At 43.8% G+C, this 23589-nt stretch overlaps 1 protein-coding gene across 4 annotated transcripts in view; it reads left to right on the forward strand.

Moving 5' to 3' along the window:
• Positions 1-23322, forward strand: part of LOC148397683 (transmembrane protein 132B) — a 73707-nt gene extending 50385 nt beyond the window's left edge. For 2 of the 4 annotated variants that reach the window (XM_088376471.1, XM_088376472.1), the window contains exons 6-17: positions 4079-4265; positions 9746-9889; positions 16042-16259; positions 16803-16866; positions 16936-17067; positions 17153-17230; positions 17507-17569; positions 17730-17858; positions 19207-19335; positions 19910-20194; positions 20279-20547; positions 21309-22883. In XM_088376471.1, the coding sequence (XP_088232597.1) occupies positions 4079-4265; positions 9746-9889; positions 16042-16259; positions 16803-16866; positions 16936-17067; positions 17153-17230; positions 17507-17569; positions 17730-17858; positions 19207-19335; positions 19910-20194; positions 20279-20547; positions 21309-21891 (2281 nt within the window). In that variant the 3' untranslated portion in view covers positions 21892-22883. Of the gene's footprint in view, positions 1-4078; positions 4266-9745; positions 9890-16041; positions 16260-16802; positions 16867-16935; positions 17068-17152; positions 17231-17506; positions 17570-17729; positions 17859-19206; positions 19336-19909; positions 20195-20278; positions 20548-21308 lie in introns of all 4 variants that reach the window. The other 2 variants (XM_088376473.1, XM_088376474.1) reach the window with 2 other exon arrangements.
• The last annotated feature ends 267 nt before the right edge of the window (positions 23323-23589 follow it).

Raw genomic sequence — 23589 nt, forward strand, 5'->3', positions numbered from 1 at the left:
CCTAAGCATGACGCCGCCAGCGCCGGTGGACTTTGGTGTTATACATTTATAAAATATACATTTATAGGGAGCGGGGGAAACAGTGACTAAGTAAACGCGTTCCCGGCAGCAAGGCAAACAAAAACGATAAAAATGAAACGCGCAGCCGTAAAAGCCGATTCTCATCTCACCGTAATGACCTTTTTTCCCCGCCGTGCGCGTCTTGGAAAGAACGCGTCGAAAGAGACGGCAAAAAAGGGGCCCGCAAAGCGGCGTCTTGTCTTCTCTTCTTTTGTTCTTTCTCCAGACGGCAGCGGCGAATCTGCGACGTTCACTCCAAAATAGATTTCCACAAAAAAGGAGAAACGAGAAGCTCGCACAACTTTTTGACATGTTTACAACTTTGGAACACAAAAAGTTGGCTGCCGTACAAAAAGTGGCAACCGTCACCTTTGTTTTCTAGAAAACATCTGATATTGTCCACAAATGTAACAAACTGTTTGCCCTCAAAATTATAACATTATTCTCCATTTAAAAAAAAAAAAAAAAAGAAACCTGAAACATGATTTTCTTTTGAACATTTTGGCCTGACCTTGCTTAAAAACAACATTTTTCTCCAAAAATTGGATTCCCTGGTTCAAAATTGAGCCCAGATTCTGTTAAGTGACGACAATAATGAAAATAATTATTCCAAGACTGAAGTCATCAAAAAGCTGGGTTTTTTTTTTTTGGGTATAATGGCTTCAGCCTCGTAACAAAACTCTCCTTCCTCCTTGCCGTTCCAAATCCTAACAAGTACTTTCTCCATCTCCTTCCATTGTTTTTCCAATTTCTTCTTTATCCCCCCCCCCACCCCCCCTACATTTTCATCTTTGCTATCCCAGCACCCCGCCGTGCTCGCAAAAGCTTTCGGCTGCATTTAAAGAAAAAGGAAAATCGCAGTGGGAGATGTTTGATGCACGCACACGCACACAGTGGCCTTGCCCTAAAAGCATTTACATGTTGCATGTCGGTGTGTGTGTGTGTGTGTGTACGTACGTGTGTGTCACACTCACTAACGTGTACGAGGGCAGAGGGGGACGAGTGCTCGTGTGCGTTTGTCGGTGGCTGGGGGGGGTCTCCGCATGTCGTAGCATGTCTGATGAGCCATAAGCGTCACAAGTGGCTGGACGGTGAGGAGGACATTAGCTGGCCTCCCGCTGTTACATTTTCTAGCTCGTCCTCTCGTGTGCGACAAGCAACAAAAGAGGAGGAGGATATGGCCGGCAATCACAATAGAACACAAATCCAAGACGCACATGCTGGAATCTAACTACAAGCAGTTTTTAGTGCGTACATTTAAATAACTTGGGAGGTCGGTAGGTGGTTAGTTGGTAGGTAGCGGTATCGTTGCTTCGTTGGTTTGGTGGTACATTACATTGCACTGGAGGGAGGCGGGGTCGCTGTTCTACTCACTATTCTACTGTGTGTGCGCATGTAAGTGTGTGTGTGTGTGTGGGGGGGGGGGGTGGTTAATGCATGTCCTTCACTTTCTGCAAGATCATTCCTCAAATGTCCACACTGTCCTTTACGTGCAAGCTGACAGCTCAGAGAGACACACGTACACACTCATGCACACACACGCACACACACTATATATTTTACATGCATGTTGGCTTCATTTCCATGTAAAGCGGCTGCTGTGACACCCCTGCTGTGTGTGTGTGTGTGTGTAACATCACTCACACACTCCTACGTGCACAACGTGCAACATAGTGTGTGCATGTTTATGTCCTTTCACTCTGACACGCTTGTGTTAGCACAAACTGACAAGAGGCCCAGCGTGGCTGCGACCAGCTGTGTCACTTGCACACACACACACTCATGCATGCACATACACGCATACACACACACACACACACACACACAGTTGTGTGACCGTGTTGTCGACTTTTGGTCCTGAGTGATGTGGTTTTACCTTCTTGTCTGTTTATTGTCACCAACACACCTGTGACAGCCCCGTGCAGATGTGTGTGAATTTCTGTCTTAAAAGTTGTAGATTTGATATTATACATTAAAACCGAAAAAATTAACTTCAGTCTTGATGCTAATTAAATGCTCACAAATTAGGTGGGAGTGCATTTATGCCTTTTTATTCTTTCATTTTTTTAATAGCATGTGTTTTCTACTGGGAGATTTTTGTGAGTTTTTAATCATCGGGATGCTTTTCTGAGTCATTAAACTAGTGATGGAAATGCTGAAAAACGATTAAAATTTCAAAAACGCCATCAGTGTATTTGCTAATTACGATAACACTTTTTTTTCAAACACTTTGACATTAAAACTTATATTTCTGCCAACTGATCATCTGGGGGCAGGGAAGTGCTAATCATTAGAGCAAATTGTCTCGATAAATGCAATAATGATCTTAAAAAAAAAAATCCTAATCAATTTTACCTCATGGAGCGTATCTGTTGTTATCATGCCAGAATGTGTAGTTTGTGTTAAAAATATATATGTATATTCTGGTGTCTTTATTATTCTGCAGCTATTGTGACAATGCATTATATAAATAAATCCATCGTACACAACCTTGTACGGTGTTGTTAGCATAGCAATGTTAGCTTGCAGTGTGAAGTTGTCATGTACATAAATGTCGCTCGAGCATTGGCTTGCCTTCCAATGCAGTATTATTGTAGCACTGTTAGCTGTTAGCATACCATTGTTAGCTCAAAGTCAAGGATTCCTTGTCACACAGTCTTGTAAACATTAAGTCTAGCGCTGTCAACTTCTAATCCAGTATGCATGCAAGTGCATAATTTCGAGTAACCTATTTTCTGGATGTAGTGTGATGTACACTTGAAGCCACTTCAGTTGTCCTTTTGACTCCTCTGAACTAGCCATGCTATGCTAACAATGTACAACACCGCTCCCGCAGATGCACATTTAACACATTTTTTTATGTGAGGAAATGGCAGGCACGGATAGCAACCATCTTTCATTTTCTCAATAATTTTTTTAAAACTCATTATGTATTATCCAGTTGATCACTTGTCATATGTTTTGGAAAAATGAATTAAACTCACATTATCGTTTGTAACTTTTCTGAACCGCTTCTCCTCACGCAGGTATTATTTGAAATTATGCTAATGTCTGCGTTTTCTTAAAGTACAAAAAGGTAAGGTATGCTGGCATTTTCGACTCTACAGCATCGTATCCCTTATTGCGGTAATTTCTATTTATGAGATGGATTTTAGCAGGTAAAAAGAGGACATAAAGTGACAGTTAAAGCGAAACGTTTCAATCCCGCTTGTTTTGTGCTATCGATATAACGATAAAGGCTGTGATTACGCTCGTGAAGCTGTTCAAATGTGCCGTTAAGTTATTTGACTCCTACTCCTGCCCCCATACACACACACACGCACACACACGCACACACACACACACACACACACGCTATATGGATATCCAGCTGTGTTATCATCAACGTTCTTGTCACTTTATGAATAAGTTGACTTGACTTGAGCACTGAGGCACAGCTGCGAGAACAAATCAATGAAAGCGTTTACTGTCTGTATTTTTTTCCCCCTTAGATTTAATGACGCAAGAAGAAAAATAAGTAGACAGAAATGTTCGCAGGATGTCTCAGAAGTGTTAAAAGCAGGGGAAAATTGCACTTGTCTGTCCGTATGCTTGCGGGAGAAGTCTTGAGGATGGATATAAGATCAACAAGACTGTATCATGTTTGATAGTTGGAAAGTTATTCTCACTTCATAGTGAAAAAATACTGGAGATAGAAGATTGTAATTTTTTGACTGTAGCATGTTGTGATTATACCGTGTCATTGTTTAAAGTCTTGGTTATGCTCAACAGGAGTTAGCTCCCACTGTTAGTCAAACAACCAAAAGTGAAAGAAAATCCTCCCGATGGAAAAAAAGTTTCTTTGGTATGCTAGCAGCCTACTTCCTGGTTTGGAGACCATTACATTTTTTTTAAAATGTTTATTATTATTCTTGGGCGAGGGGAGCGTCTATTATTATTGAAACAGCAAAAAGTAAACAGTCAAGCGCCCTGATTGCGGATTATTACTAATGGAATCGTACCGTTTTCCATCCGCCAGGTTGGAGCGCCCGTCGTACGAGGTGATGCAGTTGGACTTTGAGGTGGACAACGTGATCACCTTGGCCCCGACCCAAACTCTGCACTGGAGCGTGGAGTACGCGTCAGGAGCGCCGGCCTCGGCCGAGAAAGTCTCGCACCTGTACGTCAGCAATGCCAACATCCAGGGCATCGTCCCACTTGCGCAGGTCAACTCTTCTCTTTCCGTTGTCTGTTTACCCATCGGATCCTGATCCCTTTCTATACCTCCATCTTCTACGCTTAACGTGTAGTTCATTTGTCCCTACAGCTACTCCCATTTCTTATTCATCCTCCCTTGCGATACCAAATTTCTCACTTCCTCTTCTCCCAGTATTGCCGTTTTCCCGATTGGTTTTGATCTCGGGATCGGTCTCAGGATCATTTCTTGATTGAGCGCGTCTTATTCTACACCAAGCCATTCTTCCTTCTCTACCTAGCTCATCCCCTACTTCTTGCTTATCTGGCATTAATGTTTCAACAAACAGTGAGCTGTGACATTAAAGGAATTCTTACGTGCTTGTGGATTAGAACAGCCATTTCCCGTCTGTCCAGAACAAAAATGAGAGCTTGGGGGGGAGCATCCAGCTGCTCCAGATGCTTTTGAAAGCTCGCTCTCGCTTCCATTAGCGCCAAGCTAATCCGGCCTACTAGCCCTGGTGAGAAAAGCCAATTTGCCGTGGTGGGCATCTGCCTTGGCTGCACACCAGACAGACAAGAACAAGACTGCGCTCTGTGCTCCAAAACAAGCAGAAAGGCCAATCTTACGTTTGATTTCTTTAAGTTGGCGTTTACGTACGTAAAAGCGAAATGCGATAACACTTCAAACGACAATGAAAAGTATGTCGGTACGTTATCATCGCGATACTCATCCATCCGCCCATCCTCATTCATCATTCATTATTACTTTTTCATGTCATTAGAAAATCCATCCATCATTTTGCGAGACATTTGTTATTTTCTTGACATCCTTTGCTATCAATCCACCGCGGTGCATGCTGGTCAGTTGCTGTGCCAGTCTGCTGTCGGCCGGCCGGCCGGCCGATCCGTCTGTTGGTAACTGTCACCGGGGCCTGTCTGTAAGACAGCGAATGTGTTGTCTGTCTTTCGGTCGGTCCGTCGTCGATCAGCCAGTAGGTCCGCAAGGCAAAGCAACTTTATTTTTCTGTCTGTCAGTATGTTCGCTGTCAACCAATCTCATCTTATCAGATGTGATTCAGTCTGTTTTTCAAATTATTTCTCACAGAGGAAATAGATTATTCAAATAGACATAATGGAAATATGCACATCTTCTGTAAAAGGAACTTGGTCAGGATGTGCCTCCCAGTGCCTGAAGCTAAAACAAGGTAAAGAGCAGCCCGCTTGTTAGCTTGTTAGCGGGGTGGGGGCTACGCTACATCAAAGCCAAGGGAGGTCAGGAAAGGATGTGCTGATGTTTCAGCACATAAATTGGATCAGTAATAATGTTCTGTGATGTTTCCGACCGCCGCCATTACGCGTCCTCGTTCGCTCCCCGCCGCTAAAAGTAAAAGCCTGACCGTCCCACGGGGTCTGAGAGGGAAGGAAGGAATAAATGCTGCTCTTGTCGGCCATCTTTTATTTATTTGACGTCGTCTAACTTGTTTGTGCTTCTTCGCTGCGCTTCAAACAAAAGTGCCCTCGCAGAAGTTGGAATCTAGTTCTGTCTTTATACACCACTTGGAAAACATTTGGCAGATTAGGTTTTCTTAGAGTGGTGCTCACTCTAACTTATTTGCAAGAACCACACGGGAGACAGTATGCCCATTGAGCACTTGCAAGTGGAGAGGTCGTTCGTCACTGTGCAAACAGCGATGATCGAACAAAGTCTGACTTTGGATTCTTGCAAGAGCATATTTATTGAGAGAAGCAAGGTGGGGGTGAGATTGGACATGTTTGGTGGTCACCGCAGCAACTGGTTAATTAATATGGAGGGTCCCAGCTCATTGTGTTACAAGGTTGTGGAAACAGAAACTAGTGGAACATTTTAGATGACTAACTAAGCAAGAATGTTTCCACACCATTTGAAAAGTTTCAACAACTGAATCGTTAAACGTTTCAGAGTCAAGGAAAGGTAAAAGGTTTAAACTAAGTTAATAATTCTAGTCTACATTCCAACATAGTCATACGATCAGGATAATTTGTCAACCCTAACAGGTTTGGGCGTAAAATTGGCAGATTAGGTTTGGGCGTGAAATTTCCAGATTGTTCTGTTTTAGAATTAAAGAGTGCAAAGTGAAGACTGGCTCAGTAGCTTGTTGTGCAAGCGCCGCCCATGTCACTTGTTGAACATTTTTACTTCATGCTATGATAATGTGAACGTGAATCCCTGACCATTTAAAAAAAAAATCTGATATTAGCCAATTTGTGAGCAAGGCATTTTGATTTATTTAGCAACACAACATGGTATTGAGGAGCCTTTTGTATTTTTTTGTGGATTTGCATCCATGTAACTTGTTATTAGGTGAAATACATTTCACCGCCATGTGCCCATCCAACCTTGTGTGACAACATGGACAAAAGTTATCGGTTTCCTTAAATATTTTTGAGAACCCAGTGAAGAGGGACCAACAGTAAAATTGCATTTACGCTCAACATGATTTTTTTTTTTTTATATATTTTATTTTGATTTCAATTTCTTACCATTTTCCAACCAAAGCGTGAGCCAATCCAATGCGACGGCTACGGAAGTGAGATCAAGACGATAGCGATGCTGCGTTTCCATTGGCTACTTTCTGTATTTGGGTCAAATTAGTTCGTACGACTCTCAAGTTCGCCACAGTGCACTTGTGCAGTACATCAATTGTACCTGTCTCAAAAACTTGCGAACACCTCCACCTCTACACCCTAACTGCTGTACCTAATAAAGCGACCTATGTGTGTGTGTGTCTGTGTGCGTGTGCGTGTGTGTGCGTGAATGAATCACTTGTTTGACATCTCAACATTTCTGTGCCCATAAAAAAATTGCAATTGGTCTTTTAACAAGCTGCACATCAGATTTGCTCACGCGTACACCGCCACTGACTTTACTGCATATTAATGCCGTGTCATGCCGTAAACAACACACACACGCACACACACACACTAAAGGCACAAGCCGCCATATGTTCAGATGGCTTCACATCTCTCCGCATGGCCGCACACAAATTAAAGCACTTTTGATTTTATTCTTATTATTGTCCTTTTACGAGCGTCTCTGACTTATTTGAGTGGCGAATATGAGAGAGGAGGAGCCAGAGAGTGTGTGAGCGCGCGCGGCACATTGACGGTAAATCAAGCAAACGAATCTGCAGGATAAACGGCCCTGAGACGGGAGGGGTGCAAATGTCTCACACTTGTGTGATAAAACAACCTTTAATAGGCTGCTGGAAGACTAAGCAGATACATTTTCATGAACATGAAAGTCTACACACCCCTGTTTGAATGTCAGATTTATGTCTTTGGGAAAAAAAAAACTAAGACGAAGTTCAATCATGTCATGTGACTTAAATTGAAACAGCAGTCAGGGATACAAAAAAGAAAAACTCAGACTGGAATTGTGAAGAGTTCCGGCTTCTGCTAAAATGCAAAAATTACACACACACAAAAATTGACATTCAAGTTTGTACACTTAGCAAGGCAGTCTTTAAATTGGAGCCTAATTCATTTTGTTTTTTACCTTGAAACCACTGTTGCCGGTCTTTTGTTGGATGTTACTTTACTTAGCTCCACACGCACACACACACACAAAATTGGATATGTCCGCACAAACGCTCATTCATGCTTGAAAACACTCAAACCTCGGTCGCCCAGGTGACCAAGCGTCTTGTCCGAGCTGTCCTGGAATAACATCAGACTTATCCTGCTCTTTTTTTATTGTCTCAAAAAGAAAAAAACATCGGCCTTTGAATGAAATATGGCCATTGGCAAGTCTGTCAAAACGTTTGTTGAGCACCTGTATCGTGTTTGCCAGATAATTTCAACCTCAATCGCTGATGCTTGTCCCAATACTTTTGCATTGGCAACCATGCAGAATTGTGAGTGTGTTGCTAATCTGGTGTGTTTGGAGACGCCGCCGCCTCCGCCTTTTGTGGCCACTGGGTGACATCGACGTGCACTTGCAGCCTGCAGTCATGATCGCGACAATGTGGATGCGATCTTATCTGCGCATTTCATCTCATGACTAACACGCGCATGCACGCGAGCGTGTTGGTCATGTGATGAAATGCTCATGCACACGCGTGGCGGGTAAACATTTCTCTTCCCACTTAGCCTGCAGGCAGAAACTTTTGCTTGATATCTTCTCTCATCACTTTTTCTTGTCTTATTGTCTTTGTCATGCTTTTAATCCTCTTTAATCCCTGCTGGCTGCCCCCCCCCCCCCCCCCCCTCACCTGTTTCTCAACCTCACTTGCTTCCTGACTACCAAACATTTTACAGCCTCCATTGTCTTTCAGGCTGCATAAAATGTGTACTTTGGCATCTTTAAATCAACAAATTGTCTTAGATTTTTTGGCAAAAACGCTTATTTGCGGCTGTTGCTGATGTCACAAAACAAAGCAAAATGTTTTCGTGTTGATCAAATGAGAAATTCAAGGTCTGATCACTGAAGACTGAAATTGCCCCAAAAACATTTTTTCATCTTTGATTCATTGTTTGTATTTACAAAAATACATGCAGGATCTTTGAATTCCTAAATCATCATTGATATTTACAAAACATAATTTGCAGGGGGGGGGTTCTTTGATTGACATGAAGCAGGACCGATTTGTGGAAGCGGCACACTCAATTTTCCCTTTATTTTTAATCACGAGCATGTGCGTGCGTAGGGATAAATCCCCCCTTCGCAAGCGTGGTGCCATCTTATGGAGATGGACGCCGGCCGGTGGCAAGCGTCTAATCGCAGTCCTGATTACAATCAGCATTTGGTCTCCTGTATTTGCCCAAACTTGTACCGTTTAGTTTGAGCGTTGGAATCGTTCATTGATTCAGCAACAAACTAATCCGTTATCAAAATAATTCACAACTATCATGATCTTCGATTAGTTGTTGAGAGACATTTCATCCTTAAAAATTTCAACCACTCAACAGTTAATCTGTTTCCTTGAAAGCAGACTCCTTTTTTTTTTTTCTTGTTTTTTTTTCTTTTCAAAATAATTCATTTGCAGACTTCTCAGGAACATTTGCTGATTTTGTAACATGTTAGACTAATTCGGTAATCCATTCATGTTCATTCATTTCTCTCCACTGTCAATTTGAAATAATGTTCTGTTTTTGAATGAATGGACAAAAATTGTTTTTCGATCTAAATCATCAGTTAATTGGAAAAAAAAATCAACAAAATAATTGATTAGAAAAATAATCATTAGCTGCAGCTCGAGTTAGGGCTATCAAACGTGCCGATCACTAGCAAATTCCAATGTCCTATTTTTTAATAAACGGACAAAATTGTTTTTGGATTTAAATGACGAGTTACTTGAAAAAAAAAATCCACAAAATAATTAGTTAGGCCTATGTGCCGATCGCTAGCAAATTCTGACTTTTCAATTTGCGAGCTTTGCCTCAAATTAAGCGGAAAAAAATATGGAGCATGAAGCTAGAATGCGTACATTGACCAGGAGCAATGTGTCATTGTGATGCGTGTGTTGGACAGGACACGGAGGTGTTGAACACGGCCATCCTCACAGGGCGCCGGGTATCTCTGCCCGTCAAGCTGGTGACGGTCGGGACGGACGGCCAGGTGAGGGAAGTGGACGACGCCATCAGCTGCAGTTCGGCCGACGTTCACGTGCTCAAGGTAAGTGTCTGATGTTGACCAAAATGTGTCTGATAGCTTCATCAAAGACCAGATTAAGATTTTTTGAATCGCCTTTGAATTTTGTGTGGTCCAACACAATGCACATTGAGATTTTCTTCAATGTTTACAAAACATGTTAGGTCATTTGAAGAGTTGTCTTGGATATTTCTGAGAACGCACTTGATGGGTGCATCCAAGTAAACAAAATCTATGTTACTTAGCAAGCTTGCAATAATCAAATAAAAAAATGCCTTTGTTTAAAACAACAAACACAAGGTTTGTGGAAAACATTTTTTTTTTTTCTTCTCGTGGCATGTAAACCAGATCTCGTCTTTACGCTTCCTAATCTCGCCGAAACCTCCTACTTTGTGGTTTTAATTCACTCTGAGCAGCGGAGCGTTTAATGGCTTCATTCATTACGCTACTCGTCTCCTCGGGAATGATGATGATGACGATGATGACGCCAATTTACCAACCTTGGTTAAAAAAAAGGGCCTCGTTTGGCAAATTGTGGCTTTTACAGCTTCGTGTTCTTGCTCATTTTTGTGACTGCGAGTTCTTTGTTGTTCACATCACCCAGATTTTTAACTCAAAATTGTCTTTAATGTTTTCAAAAATACGTATTTAACGTTTACTAAGAATTGGCTTTGTTTATAAAAACATTGACTCTGATATTTTTGTTTGACAAATGTATGCTATGTTAGTTTAAGATTCCAATTGTTCTTTATATTTGCAGAACAACGCATGCTCAATTTGTTAGAATAGGTTTAGTTTATATTTATAAAATTATCAACATGACTGCAAGATTGTAAGTCGTTTTTGATGTCTTCACGAGCCAATATTCAACATCTGTCTTAAACGAGATTTGTCTTTGACGTTTACAAAACCCATAGAGAGTCTATTCATTATCTCAAGTCTAAATTGTCTCTGATGATTTGAAAAACAATTAGGCTATATTTGTTTAGATACCAACTCCTAACTGTCTTTAGTTTTAGAAACCATGAACTTGACAAAATTCTCCTTCACCATTGACATGCTACATTTGTTAAAGGCTAAATAGTTTTTGAAGTTTGCAAAATTCTCTCCATTATCCGTATTCTTTTAGGAATGAAAGAATCTATTTTCTTTGGCTCATGGAAAAACAGCCTTTTCTTTTTTGTTTTTTTTTAGATATGTTGTCACTTTTAAATGCGCTACAGTTTTATGAGGAGGCTTGTTGTTGTTTTTAGCTCATTCTTGTGATTGGTCGCTCCCCACCATTCCCCTCTTTAACAACAAATCCCATGAAGAATTAGAGCGTCCACAAACACAAAGTTAAATCTATACGGGCTATAAAGCCGTAACGTTTATGGCGCACAAATGTGGCAAATTCATCCGGCTGTAAAACTTTAAAGTGGCGGCGGACGACGCTAACGCGCATGCTAGCCGTCGCCGCCGCCGAAACACTAAATGAATCAAGCAGAGGAATGCGCTCGCTCGCCCGGCCAAAGATAGAAGATTGATTTCTCCGGCGCGGCATCTCCTTTGTCCTCGGGAAGCGCAAATGAAACGCACCCTCGCTGTGACACTTTCAATATGGAGACAATTTCCTTGCGCCGACCGACGGGAGCCCCGCTGTTTAAGTGTGATCAATAACGCCGGCAACGGAGGGCACTCATTTCATTGCGTGTCTTTGAGCGTGTCTTTCAGCCTGTGTTTGCTGCTCTAGATTGAGTCCACCTTTTCAACACGCTTACAAAAACATTTCTCATGTTCAAAATATTCTGCTATCCCTTTGATGGCTACAGAAAAGGTCTAAATACTTTTTGGTCTTGAAGCGACGTGTTGGTTTATTGGCATATTGAGAATTAAAAGTCAGAAGTCTTCTCTGTAAGGAAAGGGTTTTATTACAAGATCTTGGGCTGTTACAAAGTCACCATCTATATGTATAGATGATCCTAAGCAAGAGCGCCCTTCTTCTCTTTTAGACCTCGTTTTATACTCTCAAAAGGGCGTTAGCGTGAGTTTTTTGGCGGTTGCTTGCAATCCTAATATGGTTATGATGTTTCATCTATTGACACTGATTGGTTACATGTTTTTCAAAATAACTGGCAAAACAGGGTGACACAAACATCCTTTGTTTGGGGAAACATCTGCCCTTTTGGTTAGAGATGTACGTGTTAGAGATGTACGTGTTAGTTCTTGCTTCCAAAAACTTTACGCAGTTTTTTAACAGACTCTGTGAGTGTATGGTGAGATCTAAAGGAAGTGGTGGTAAGGTCACTTAGGCTGTGTGTGCAAGTATAATTCCTGTCTGCTCAAGCAAGTATCATAGCATCAAGAACTTAAAACACATATTCAGTCTTTATCAAAATCCTTCTTCCCAAAATTAGTCTTTCCGGAAAGCCACGTTCAGCAAGTTTATTTATAAGTAGAAATGTCTCGTGATGTGAAGGGCAAGCTTTCTGCGCTCTCATTACTGGATTACCCGTATTTCCTCTCGCATTGTCGCAATTTGATTGGATGATGTTTGTGCGTGCCTTAAGAGGGCTGTTTGTACCCGTATGGACACAAGGGTGATTAAGAATTGATCTGAGCGACATTTAATAAAGCACACACGGGTGACCTTTAAACACACGCGTGCACACCTTGTCCTTGGAAATTGTGTGTGTGTGTGTGTGTGTGTGCGTGCCTACGCGCACTTTTGCTGACTGCTACAATATAAATCACTGGAGGAAGGCCTCATCAAATTTGCATGAATTGCACTTTTTTCTTGTTTTTATTAAATATTAGGCTTAATTTTGTATTGTGCAAGGGAGGTGCTTAAAATTACACAAAAATGACAACATTTCAAGAAAATCATTTACCGATTTGTCTTCCTTTTTGTTTCTCTTTTGCAAATATTTGTGTTTTGTCATTCCCCAAGTAACGAGTACCGCGCATTTCTTCAGCACAAGGCGACTCCATATATGGTTTTTCATATTTTTAGTATTAGTGAAGCAGGGCTTGACTGTATTTCAAGTTGTTCTGATCACTTCTATAGTGGGATGGGGGGGGGGTAAACCCTGAGGCCCGCCTTCTTCTCCCGCTAAAACGCCCCAAGTGACTTTTCCAACCCTATTGAACATTTTGACTTTGTTTCGACTCCCGCCGGCACAATGAACTTGTAACTCCTCGCTGACAGCTTTTTTTTTTTTTTTTTTTTTTAAACGCCCATCAAATGCTTTTAAGTCCACGGAGCGGACGGACGCAATGTCAGGCTGCTCGCAGACTGTCACCGTGACCCAAAAGTTTCACTCCTGATGGTCCCGCACTCTCGTGTACACGTGCGCGTGCATGGAAATGTGCTGCAGTCGAGGCGGACAGCACAGCGGGTGCAATCAAGTCCCGGTGAAAATAAAAATAGAACAATAGAAAGTGACACAGTACTGCGAAGAGTTTTGCTAACAAACTTGCCAAATTTGGAACGACTCTCAAAACAAAACAAAAAAGATTCTCCATCTTGCGTCTTCCTTTGCATTTTGCGAATCTCCGAATTGTCTTGACAGGGTTTGGAAATTTGAAGTTAACACACTACATCTAAGATTGTCTGCCGCAACATCACATGCCAGGTGTTGGATCGCCGCAAATGTGTGAAGTAGGGCCCGGCTGTCGAGCGTGACCCGTGTCACGCCTCCATAAAACATGGCCGCCAGGGTCGATAACTAATTAGCCGCAAATTAGCATGCTAACATACACAGCCAGCAGCAGTCGACACTAAACACTAAACAATATGCGTGTGTTGGAAACTGAACAATCTTCACATTCATCAACTGGTTCAAGGTGAATGCAGGACGCTGGCAGATTATTTGACGTGATTTTTCTTTTTGTCCCATTTGATTTCGCTTCTGCTTTGCACATTTTGAATCGGAGACCCAAAAGGGAAGTGCTTGTTCGTCCGGCAACGCAGCGACTGAGCAAACACGGCTCAACTTTGACTCGCTTTAACTCCAAATATGATTCCGGTATCTTTGATCGCTTTGTCTCATTTGAATAACGGCGTGTGACAACTCAGCACACGCTCGCTCACATGTGTGTAAATTTAAAAGTTGACACGCACCAACACACACATACACACACACACACACATACTGAGGCCACGCAAGCAGACATATTGGGGCCAGCGTTGACTTCCATGCTAATAAGGCTGCTAATTTACACGCACACACACGCACATCACGCACACACCTTTTCTTCAAGCCCACTCGACGGGTTTGACAAAGGAAGCAAACGTTTGAAGCTAAGTAGATTGCATCTTTGCCGACTTCAACACAAAAGCAGAAGCGGGAGAGTTGAACGGGATTTTTTATTTTTTTTTCTCACAGCATGCAGCAGTGCAGCGCAGTCCCCAAACAAGCGAGCAAGTCCAGCACCCTCACTTGGTTGTTGACGTTCAAGTCCACTTCAAGGCCAAAGGTTTCTCGGCTAAGCCTGCACAATGGTTGTGGTTGAGGTCAAAAGTGGGATTGTTTTTTTGTTTTGTTTTTTTCCTCAATGCCCCTCCCCTCTCAAGGAGAGATACGTTTTATAAAATTCAAAAGGTTAAGCATTTGTGGTACAGCTCAGAAGTTTGGATCTGATTTTACACCTATTTTTTACGTTGAAAATTCATTTTGCTCTTTTGCTGGGATAAGAAATTAGGGTTGAGAAGTCAATGCGAAACACAATGAAGAAGAGACTCGATTCCAGCGTTTTTGTGACGACTGCCTCGAGGCGAAAGTATATTTGGTGTCACGAGTGGGATTCACAAATTTTTGTGGTGAACACGGCGCAAAAGAGTCCAATTGAAGCACTTTTTTGGTGGTCACCTCAAGGGCCAAGCTATCCGCTGTGAGAATCATCCATTCTTCTTTTTGAATACGATTCGGAGGCGATTGGCCCCGGCGTGACCCTCTCAAATGACGGCCAGGCAGGTGGGAGGTGTGATCCCATCCGCGGGTCTGCTATTCGGCCACTTCAGTACCCGCCCCCGCTCGGCGAAGGGGCCTCCTGATTGGATGAGAGCCTCACCATAGTCTGAAGGTTGGGCTCCCCGGCGGGCGTCACGCCGAGCGCAATTGCAGATACTTGTGCGGCCTCACGGGGGATGTTGCACATGTGAAAAGGGGGTGATTTTTTTCTCTCTGACAAAACGTGCAGCGCAGGGCGCCCGCATTCGGGCAAAATTGGGCTTTGCGGGGACATGTAATGAAGAAAAGTCCCATCGAATTGCATGCTAAGAAATATGGCAGCCATGCCAGGAAAAGTATCACGTTTTAATATAAGTCGTTTCGCAATTTAACGTACATATTCAATAAAAATGTTATATATATCATCAATATTAATATTGATATGCATTTAAATACATTATAAATAAAGTGTAGATATTATTATTTTTTATAAATAAATAAAAAACTATTTTTCTATACTGCATCCAAGAAGTATATGTATGTATATCCTCCGTTACAATGTATTCCGGCTCTCCTGCCCGCTTTATGATACGGTGCAGGTGTACCTAATAGAGCGGCCCACCCACCCAGTGAGCATTTATAGCCCCAACCTGTGGTATGTATAATCAGCTGTTTAATTAGCATATAGCGCTAATTGTATAGTATGCCACAAGATCGACCCACACATGATTGGATGTTTCTCTTTCAACTAAAAAATAAAAATAAAATGACAAAGACAGCAAAGCCAAGCTAAATACGATATTTGTTTGAAGCAGTCGAGAAAGTTAGGCGGAAGTTTCCATTGCTTTTGTAGCGCTGCCGGATGGAGTTTGACAGTTTGGGATTTTGTGTGCGTGTTTTTTTCCTCCTCCACCGCACACTTGTTGAAGTGCTGAGGCCGCCGCTTTTTGCTTCCCAATTCCTCGCGTCTGGCTTTTGTCGCCGTGGTTGCTGTGGCAAAGCAACCCAGATTAAAACCATTCTTCAGTGTCCTCAAAGCTCACACTCAGCAACAAACACACATACACACGCACACACACGAAAACAAAATACACTTGTTCACTTTGTGTGTGTTATCAGACGGATGTTTTTAACTTGATTTCGTTTCACATTGCCAACTCAGCAAAAGTCCCTCAAAGTGCGCTAAAACACAATCGAATACAGTCCAACTTTATTTCCAGCGGCCGCCTTGTGTTTGTAACGCAGGTTTCCGGGAATTGCGATGAGGTTCTGGTGAATGGCAAGGAGATGCGCGGGCGTCTGCAGGTGTCGGTGGTCTTTGCATACATGCACCTGACGGCCAGCCTGTCGCTGGACGTTTGGGTGCCCAAGCTGCCTCTGCAGATCCACGTATCCGACACCGAGCTCAGCCAGGTCAAAGGCTGGCGTGTGCCCATCTCCCCCAACGCTGCCAACAGCAAAAGGTGAGAGGGAACCAATCAAACTTGGGCTTGGAAAGCGTCCAGACTGAAGGAGCCCTTCACCAATTTCAAAAACTGTCACGCATGGACACAATGAAGTTTGCCGCTGCGTCAAAATATGGAAACGCTCTCTCTTCTCACTTTGGTCAAAAGTTTGCGGTTTTAGCTGTCATACAAAAAAATTTTAAAAAATGGAAAACTCAGAGAAACAAACAAAAGGGCTGAGGATTGACATCTTTTAATGTATTGTCTAGTTTGAAGTGTTATTTCCTGATTTGTTTTGCTAGAAAGAACTTATGTGTTGAAAAAAAAATTGAAGTCTCAAGAAAAAAAAATTGGATTGAATTTTTTCATGATTTTTTTTTTACCACAATCTTTCCACCACAAATGATTTCCGTGCAAAAAATATATATTTTGGGATTTTGGTATATATTTGCAAAAAGAGTCATTGAATATAATATTCAATATGTTAAGCATGTGTGTTAGCTTGCCACCTCAATGATTTTTTTTCCTTCCATGAACATGGTCTGCGGCATCTTTGATCAGGCCGACGAGAGACAGCGAAGACGACGAGGACGACGAGAGGAAGGGCAAAGGCTGCACACTGCAGGTTCTCCTCTTTGCTTGCAAAGATCTTCCGATGAAGATGTTCGGTGCTGACGCGTGCCTTGTCCTACAGTACCAGTACGCCCTTGTGCGCGTCCTCACGCACTTTGTGGCCGAGCCGTCCGACCCGGGAGGGGAGGTGGTGCGCATGCTGGGCTCCGACTGGCAGGCCGACATCACTCACTTGGTTCTGGATCAGCTCAAGGTACCTGCGCCATGATTACCAGACACTTCATTAGGTACCGGTTTAATCAGGGAGTACCTAATAAAGTGACCTTTATTTTACCCAGGTGGAAGACGAACGCATTGCCAGGTTGGTCGACGGACGCGTTCTGATTGGACGAGACCTAGGCATCACCACTATCCAAGTACTTGACACACACGCACGCTCACACACACAAGCAGAATTTAGCCGGCATTTCCTGTGGGTATCCCAGTCAACATTTATGAGTGTGACAATTTTTGCCTTTCCGTTCTTTCCATTCACACGTCGGCTCATGTGACACTCTCTACTTGTCGCGTTGATTTGTGAAGATATCACACTTGTCATTGTCGGACTTTGAAGTTGGCCATTGAATTGAAGTCAGTCGAAACGCTGTCACCTCGGTTACAAATATAAAGTTGGCCTGTCTTTTGCTCGGCAGGTGATGTCACCTCTGTCCGACTCCATCCTGGCAGAGAAGACGGTGACCGTGTTGGATGACAAGGTAAGAAAAATGCAAGTACAGTCAACCGTAATCATACTCTGCCTGAATCGCATTGCAGAACAAATCATAAATCGTAATCTTTAAAACTTATTTTGTGCATTGTATTGTAACTACAGTGGTTGGTATTGTTAATTGTGACGTATCATTTTTTAACGCGCAGGTCGCCATCGCCGACATGGGGGTCCAGCTGGTGGCCTCGCTCACGCTCAGCTTGGCGCCCGCTGGCGGGAATTACCAAGCCGTCCTGATGACCGCCACCGCCAGCGAATTGTTGCGTGCGCCCAAACAGGTAGGAGGACACGCACTACACAATCGCTTCTTTTTAATCATCATTTGTCAAATTTGTTTTTGAGTCCAAATAAATGACACTTTTTTTTTGGTGTTAAAACTGATTCACTTTCGTGTCAGGGAATTGTGTGTCAGGTGAGTTTCTTAACTGTTGTACAAATGTAAAAAGTAGAACCACTTTTAGGCGTAACTGTAAAATTGTTGCTGTAGTAAAAAAAAACAACAGTCTCAATTGTAATTACAACTCTAGTATCTTTGTTGTCACTTAGCAAAGCTAAGCTAGACACTAAAAGTTGAACCTTGGAATGACCATTAAAAGTGTCCCATGTGCACTTGCTAAAGCGCTTATGATCAGGTAATTGCGTTTCTGTTATACTTACGCTCGACAAATCGGAAATAGGAGAGTTGACTTCACTTGGGGGGCTCTTTGTATCTTTTCAGCAAAACTCAGGGCACACACTCGCACAAGTAGACGGCAGGTCGGTGTGGAAGGAGAAGCCCCGAGGTCGTAATCAGCCGATCCAAAGAGTAATCCTTCGCTGTGAACATCTCACGCTGCTTATCTGCCTTATGTGATAATCGGCTCCTAATTAGCCGCCTGCCTAACTGTCAGCCACGAACAAACTCCACTAAGTGTGTGTGTTAGTGCTACGTGTATGTGTGTGTCTGCTTGAGCAATGCCAGATATGCGCTACTATCATGTTCCCACCTGTACTAAGATGTGCGCACCTCAATTAGAGGCAGGAAGGAGCCTGTTGCCATGACAATACGCACATCACGAAATACATTTTTACGAGTGGTAAATCAGTTCACAGTATGTTTGTCTATGTTTGGTTAGTTTGTCCGTCAGTTGACGGGTCGGTTGATCAGACAAGCGCGTATTCTGTTGGTAGCCGAGTCAGTTCTTCGGCAGTCAAAAACGATCGGGGTTACCGAGCAGGTTGTTTAATCACTCAGTCAGATTGTTAGTCAGCAAATGAGTTAGTTATCCAGGTGCTTAATGAGTCACTCAGTAGGTAAGTCAGGCAGTTTATCTAGTATGTTTCTCATATGGTCAATTTGTTTCTTAGCCTCTTGGTTAGTCAGTCAGTCAATCAGTTAGCCAGTTCAAGTGTGTTGTAGTTGGTCGATCAATTAGTCCGTCAGTTACAGTTGGTTTGATTGAGTTAGTAAATCAACTAACCAGCGCGTTAGTTAAGATATAAGACCAATTTTCATACATGGCGGTGCCATGGTGGTCCACTTTGAACAGTTAGTCTTCTTACCTTAGGTCTAAATGGGGTATCTACAACAGATTGTGCTGCGGTGAAAAGCTAAATGCGTTCAAAGTGCTTATGATTCCATTTCAGGAAGCAGCCATCAGTGCTTGGATCCACTACAGCGACGGCTCCGTTACGCCGCTTGACATATACGACCCCAAGGACTTTCTGCTGTCTGCCGTGTCATTGGACGACAATGTCATCTCCGTAACCAATCAGGTAGGAGCTTCAATTAGCGCCTGCAATGTTTTGCCTTTAGCCCCTTACTGGTTAAATTGTTCAGGAGCAACACAGGTACATCGTGGTGGTTAGTTAGTTGGTTAGTCAGTCAGTTAGTCAGGTCATCACACAGCTAACCAGGGCTCTATCGTCAATAGGTCGGCGAGTTAGCCGGTTGGTCACTCAGTTAACTCTTAGTCGACCATTTAGTTATGACAGTAGGTTGATATTAGTCATTCATTTGGTTAGTAAGTCAAGCAATTAGTTAGTCAATCAGTCATTTATTTATCAGTTTACTTGTTTTAAGTTGGTTACTCAACCAGTCTGTTAGCCAGGCAATCGGTCGGTCGGTCAGTCAGTCAGTCAGAAAATTAGTGAGAGTCGCTAAGTTAGTTCAAAAGTTGGTCACTCAACCAGCCGGATTTCATTTAGTCAGTCAGTAAGTGGGTCAGGTCGTGAGTTGGTCACTCAGTCACCCAACTGGTTAGTTCAGTCAGTAACTTTGTCGGTCGGTTGGTGGGTCAGTCAAGAAGCTCGTTAATGTGCCCTCTTGTTGGTGGAATTGCTCCCTCAGGAACAACACTGGCCCGTAGTGGTGGCGGAAGGTGAGGGCCAGGGGGCGTTGGTGCGCGTCGAGATGGTGATCTCAGAGACCTGTCAGAAGTCCAAGAGGAAGAGCGTGTTGGCGTCAGGTGTTGGCAACGTGGTGGTCAAGTTCGGCGTCGCCGAGGGCGGAAGTCCGGAGGAAGGGGGAGGGCCCGACAACAACACCGAGCAGCTGAGAGCCGGAGACGGAGTCGAGTGGGAGTCAAAAAGTGTGGCAGTGGCTGTGGACCGCGAGGAAGGCGCCATGAGGAAGGTTGGACAACAACAAAAATCTTTTTGTACTTGGCCGATTCCCGCGAATAAAAGCCAACTTGCTGATTGATCGTCCAATTGTCAGGTGAGCTTAACAACCAAGAGTACCGTGACCCATCGGGCGACGGGCGGGAAAGCAGGCGGGGGCGGCCGGGTTGGTGGAGGGAGTCCGAGCCGGGCAGGGGACTACGCCGGCTACCCGGCCCAAGTGGAGGTGCCTGGAGCCTCGGACAGCGAGCTGAGCCAGAGTACCAGGGGACTGTCAGACCTGGAGATCGGGATGTACGCCCTCTTGGGGGTCTTCTGTCTGGCCATCCTCGTCTTCCTCATCAACTGCGTCAGCTTTGCCTTCAGGTAGGTTCAAAGCAAAATTCACTGTTGAGGTCTCAAAGAGTCCATAAGATGCTGTTAAGGGTACCAAAGATGACACCACTCACTGTCACCGGTACCAAGGATGACAGTATTTGCTGTTACAATGAGCTGAGCTGAAGTCATTGAACGCATGAACGGACTAGCATTTCCAATGAGGGTTTAATCCTGGGCTTAGGGTTTCAAAGAAAGGTTTCAAACTAAGGTTGAGGTTTCAGCAAAAATAGGGTTATGGTTTCAAAGTAGGCTGTGGAACCTGGGTTACATTTCAAAGTACACATCCAAACCAGGAAGAGGATTTCAAAGTAGGGCTGCAAACGAGTGTAAGAGTTCCAAAGTGGAGAAGAGGAGAATGCCTTTATTGTGATTATACAACAGGTATACAACAAAATTGGGAGCACCGCTCTGTTGGTGCGTAGCAAGGGGCTTCAAAATAAGAGGTTTCCAAACTTAGGTTAGAATTTCAGAGTAAAACATCCATTATGACATACAAAGTTCAGTAGATGCAGTCAAAACCTCTCACGAGTACCCTAAGATTACACGACTTGCTTTAAAATGTCTATAAAGAACTTCACAACCAACCACCTGTTGAAACAAAGTCGTACTGTAAAGGTGCCGAAGGCAACAGAATCTGCAGCTCAAGGTACCAAAGATGACATAACTTGACATTGAAGCTGGCAAAGAAGATGTAAGTGGTTTTGAAGGCAGCAAAAATGACGGAGGTCGTTGTGGCATGTCCTTGTCAGGTACCGCCACAAGCAGGTGCCTGTGCTGGAGACAGGCGGCAACATGAACCACGCCCACGACTGGGTTTGGCTGGGCAATGAGGCCGACCTCCTGGCGGAGCACCCGGACCAGGCCGATCCGTGTCCGGGGGCGCCGCCCGACGAGTGCACCACCATCATCGACCGCGGCGAGGACGCCTATGAAGAAAGCAAGTACCTTCTCAACGGGGCGGGTACCGCCTTGGCCGTGGCCGCCAGCCGGGGCGGCGGGGGCCACCGGGGCATCTCCCGTAGCCAGACCTTACCCCGGGCTCTCCCAGACCCCCACCAGTGCCTTTCCACCATCCCCGCCGTTCGACACGACGCCGAGCATCTCAACAACTCTCCCAGGGCCACCGGCAAACGCAAACGAGTCAAATTCACCTCATTTGCCACCGTGCTCCCCAACGACCACCACCGGGGTGGGGCCGGCGGCCCATACGCCGACCCCTCGGTCCTGCTCGGCAAGGGCGGCGAGGATGACATCAAGTGGGTCTGCCACGACGTGGACATGGGCCGGTCGGAAATCAGGAGCTATATGGAGAGGTTGCAAGACAATTTGTGACTATGTGGGTCAGGCGGCGGGGGGTCAGGGGTAGGGGGGTCGGTGTCTTAAAGGAGAGGGGGAGAGTCTGCCACCATTTGGACATGGGCCAGTCGGATACCCGGAGCCACGTGGAAAGGCTGCGCGACAACAGGTGACTCTGTCGGGGGGGACCAGGCATCGAACCGGGCGACCAAGGGGTATAATTTTAGGGGATGGTGCCTGGGGGGGTCCAGTCAGAACCAGGCATTTGGGTCTTGGTGAACCCATGAAAACAATTCACCTGTGATGCCTTTTGGACGGAAGCGGAAATGGCATGGGCGCGGGAAAAGGGACGGACGGCGGGCGAGGACAAGCCAAGAATGTTGCCTAACACAAACAGGAAGTGGAAGTCAAGCTCATGCAATAAAAGATTTCAAAATGAGTGAGTCAAATGGAAATCTGCGCCCAAGTTGACTCTTTCGTTGCCATTACCAGGAAACCATCGTGCTTTTCACAATAAGTGTTTCCATTTGCATAAAAACCATTTTATTTATTGTCACATGCAAAATGTTGTTGGGGTTTAGGACCTATTTTAATATTGTCAAAAAGTGGTGATTCTTTTTGACATTTCTTGTGTCCAAAATTGTTCAACATTTCCTGTCCACAAAGTAAAAGCTTTTTCGTGTCCAAAGTGGGGGACTGCGATACAACGGGCACCCCAACTTGCACAAGTAGTGGCAGGATGTGAAAATAAAAAGAGATTTGACTTTGAAGGGCGTGCTGGGAAGTGTTTACCTAGCAACCATCAACTTGGCTCGTTTGTTGCCATTTCAGTACAAGGACAAGAGTTGCCACGCCCATGAAAATGTTTTATGTTGTAATTTTATTTATTGTTAGACGTGTAGGATCTATTTTTAATATACTCAAAGTTTTTGACATTTCCTGTGGACAAAATTGTAAAATGGAGTCATTTCCTGTCTTCAAAGTAAAGAAGATTGGAAGGAAATAAACCAAGACTCAAACTTGCACAATTGGCAACAGGAAGTGAGATCACTACCTGTTGTTTCAAACTTCTTGCCAACGATGGCTCTCTTTGTCCACCCGTCCTCCCATTGGGTGAAAAGACTTCCTTCTTCCTGTAGGTGAGACCATTTATTGTATTACTGTAGATTTGACTTCTTTATAGTTTTATTTTGAAATATAGTCTGGTTTTCCTTGTATTCTTTGCAAGTATTTACTTTAGAAATGAATTATTTATTTCAATTCAGCACTGAGGCGAGGTCAAAGGGGATGGCGGCGCACGCACAAAACCGTCGTTTTGTGTTAAAAGCTCAGGTGATGACACGAAGAACGACGACAATGAAAAGAGACAACCACATCGTTGGGATGGCAATATTTATTATTTGTAAACGTTACTGGCCATGTAATCAAATGTTGTACATAGGTAAATAAACAGGATCTACAACAAGAGCTCACGTGTCACCACTTTGTCCACACACATGTCGCACACTGGGCCATGCAGATTAAAGCATGGTGTTCCATTCACAGAAATGTCCATATGTATTGTGTGTGTGTACGTATTTAATTTTATTTTACAGTGTCCACAGTAATTGCCGTAAGTGAAGCTTGGGTACATCAGCATCCGAGAATTTCCTACGGAACTCAGCAAAACGAAAACTGACAAAAGTCAAGTCAAGATCCTTTTTATGAACTATGAGAGCAGTGTAAAAAAGAGGA

Source organism: Syngnathus floridae, chromosome 5 (genome assembly GCF_059516105.1).
Source record: "Syngnathus floridae isolate MCC-2025c chromosome 5, RoL_Sflo_1.0, whole genome shotgun sequence".
Taxonomy (NCBI): domain Eukaryota; kingdom Metazoa; phylum Chordata; class Actinopteri; order Syngnathiformes; family Syngnathidae; genus Syngnathus; species Syngnathus floridae.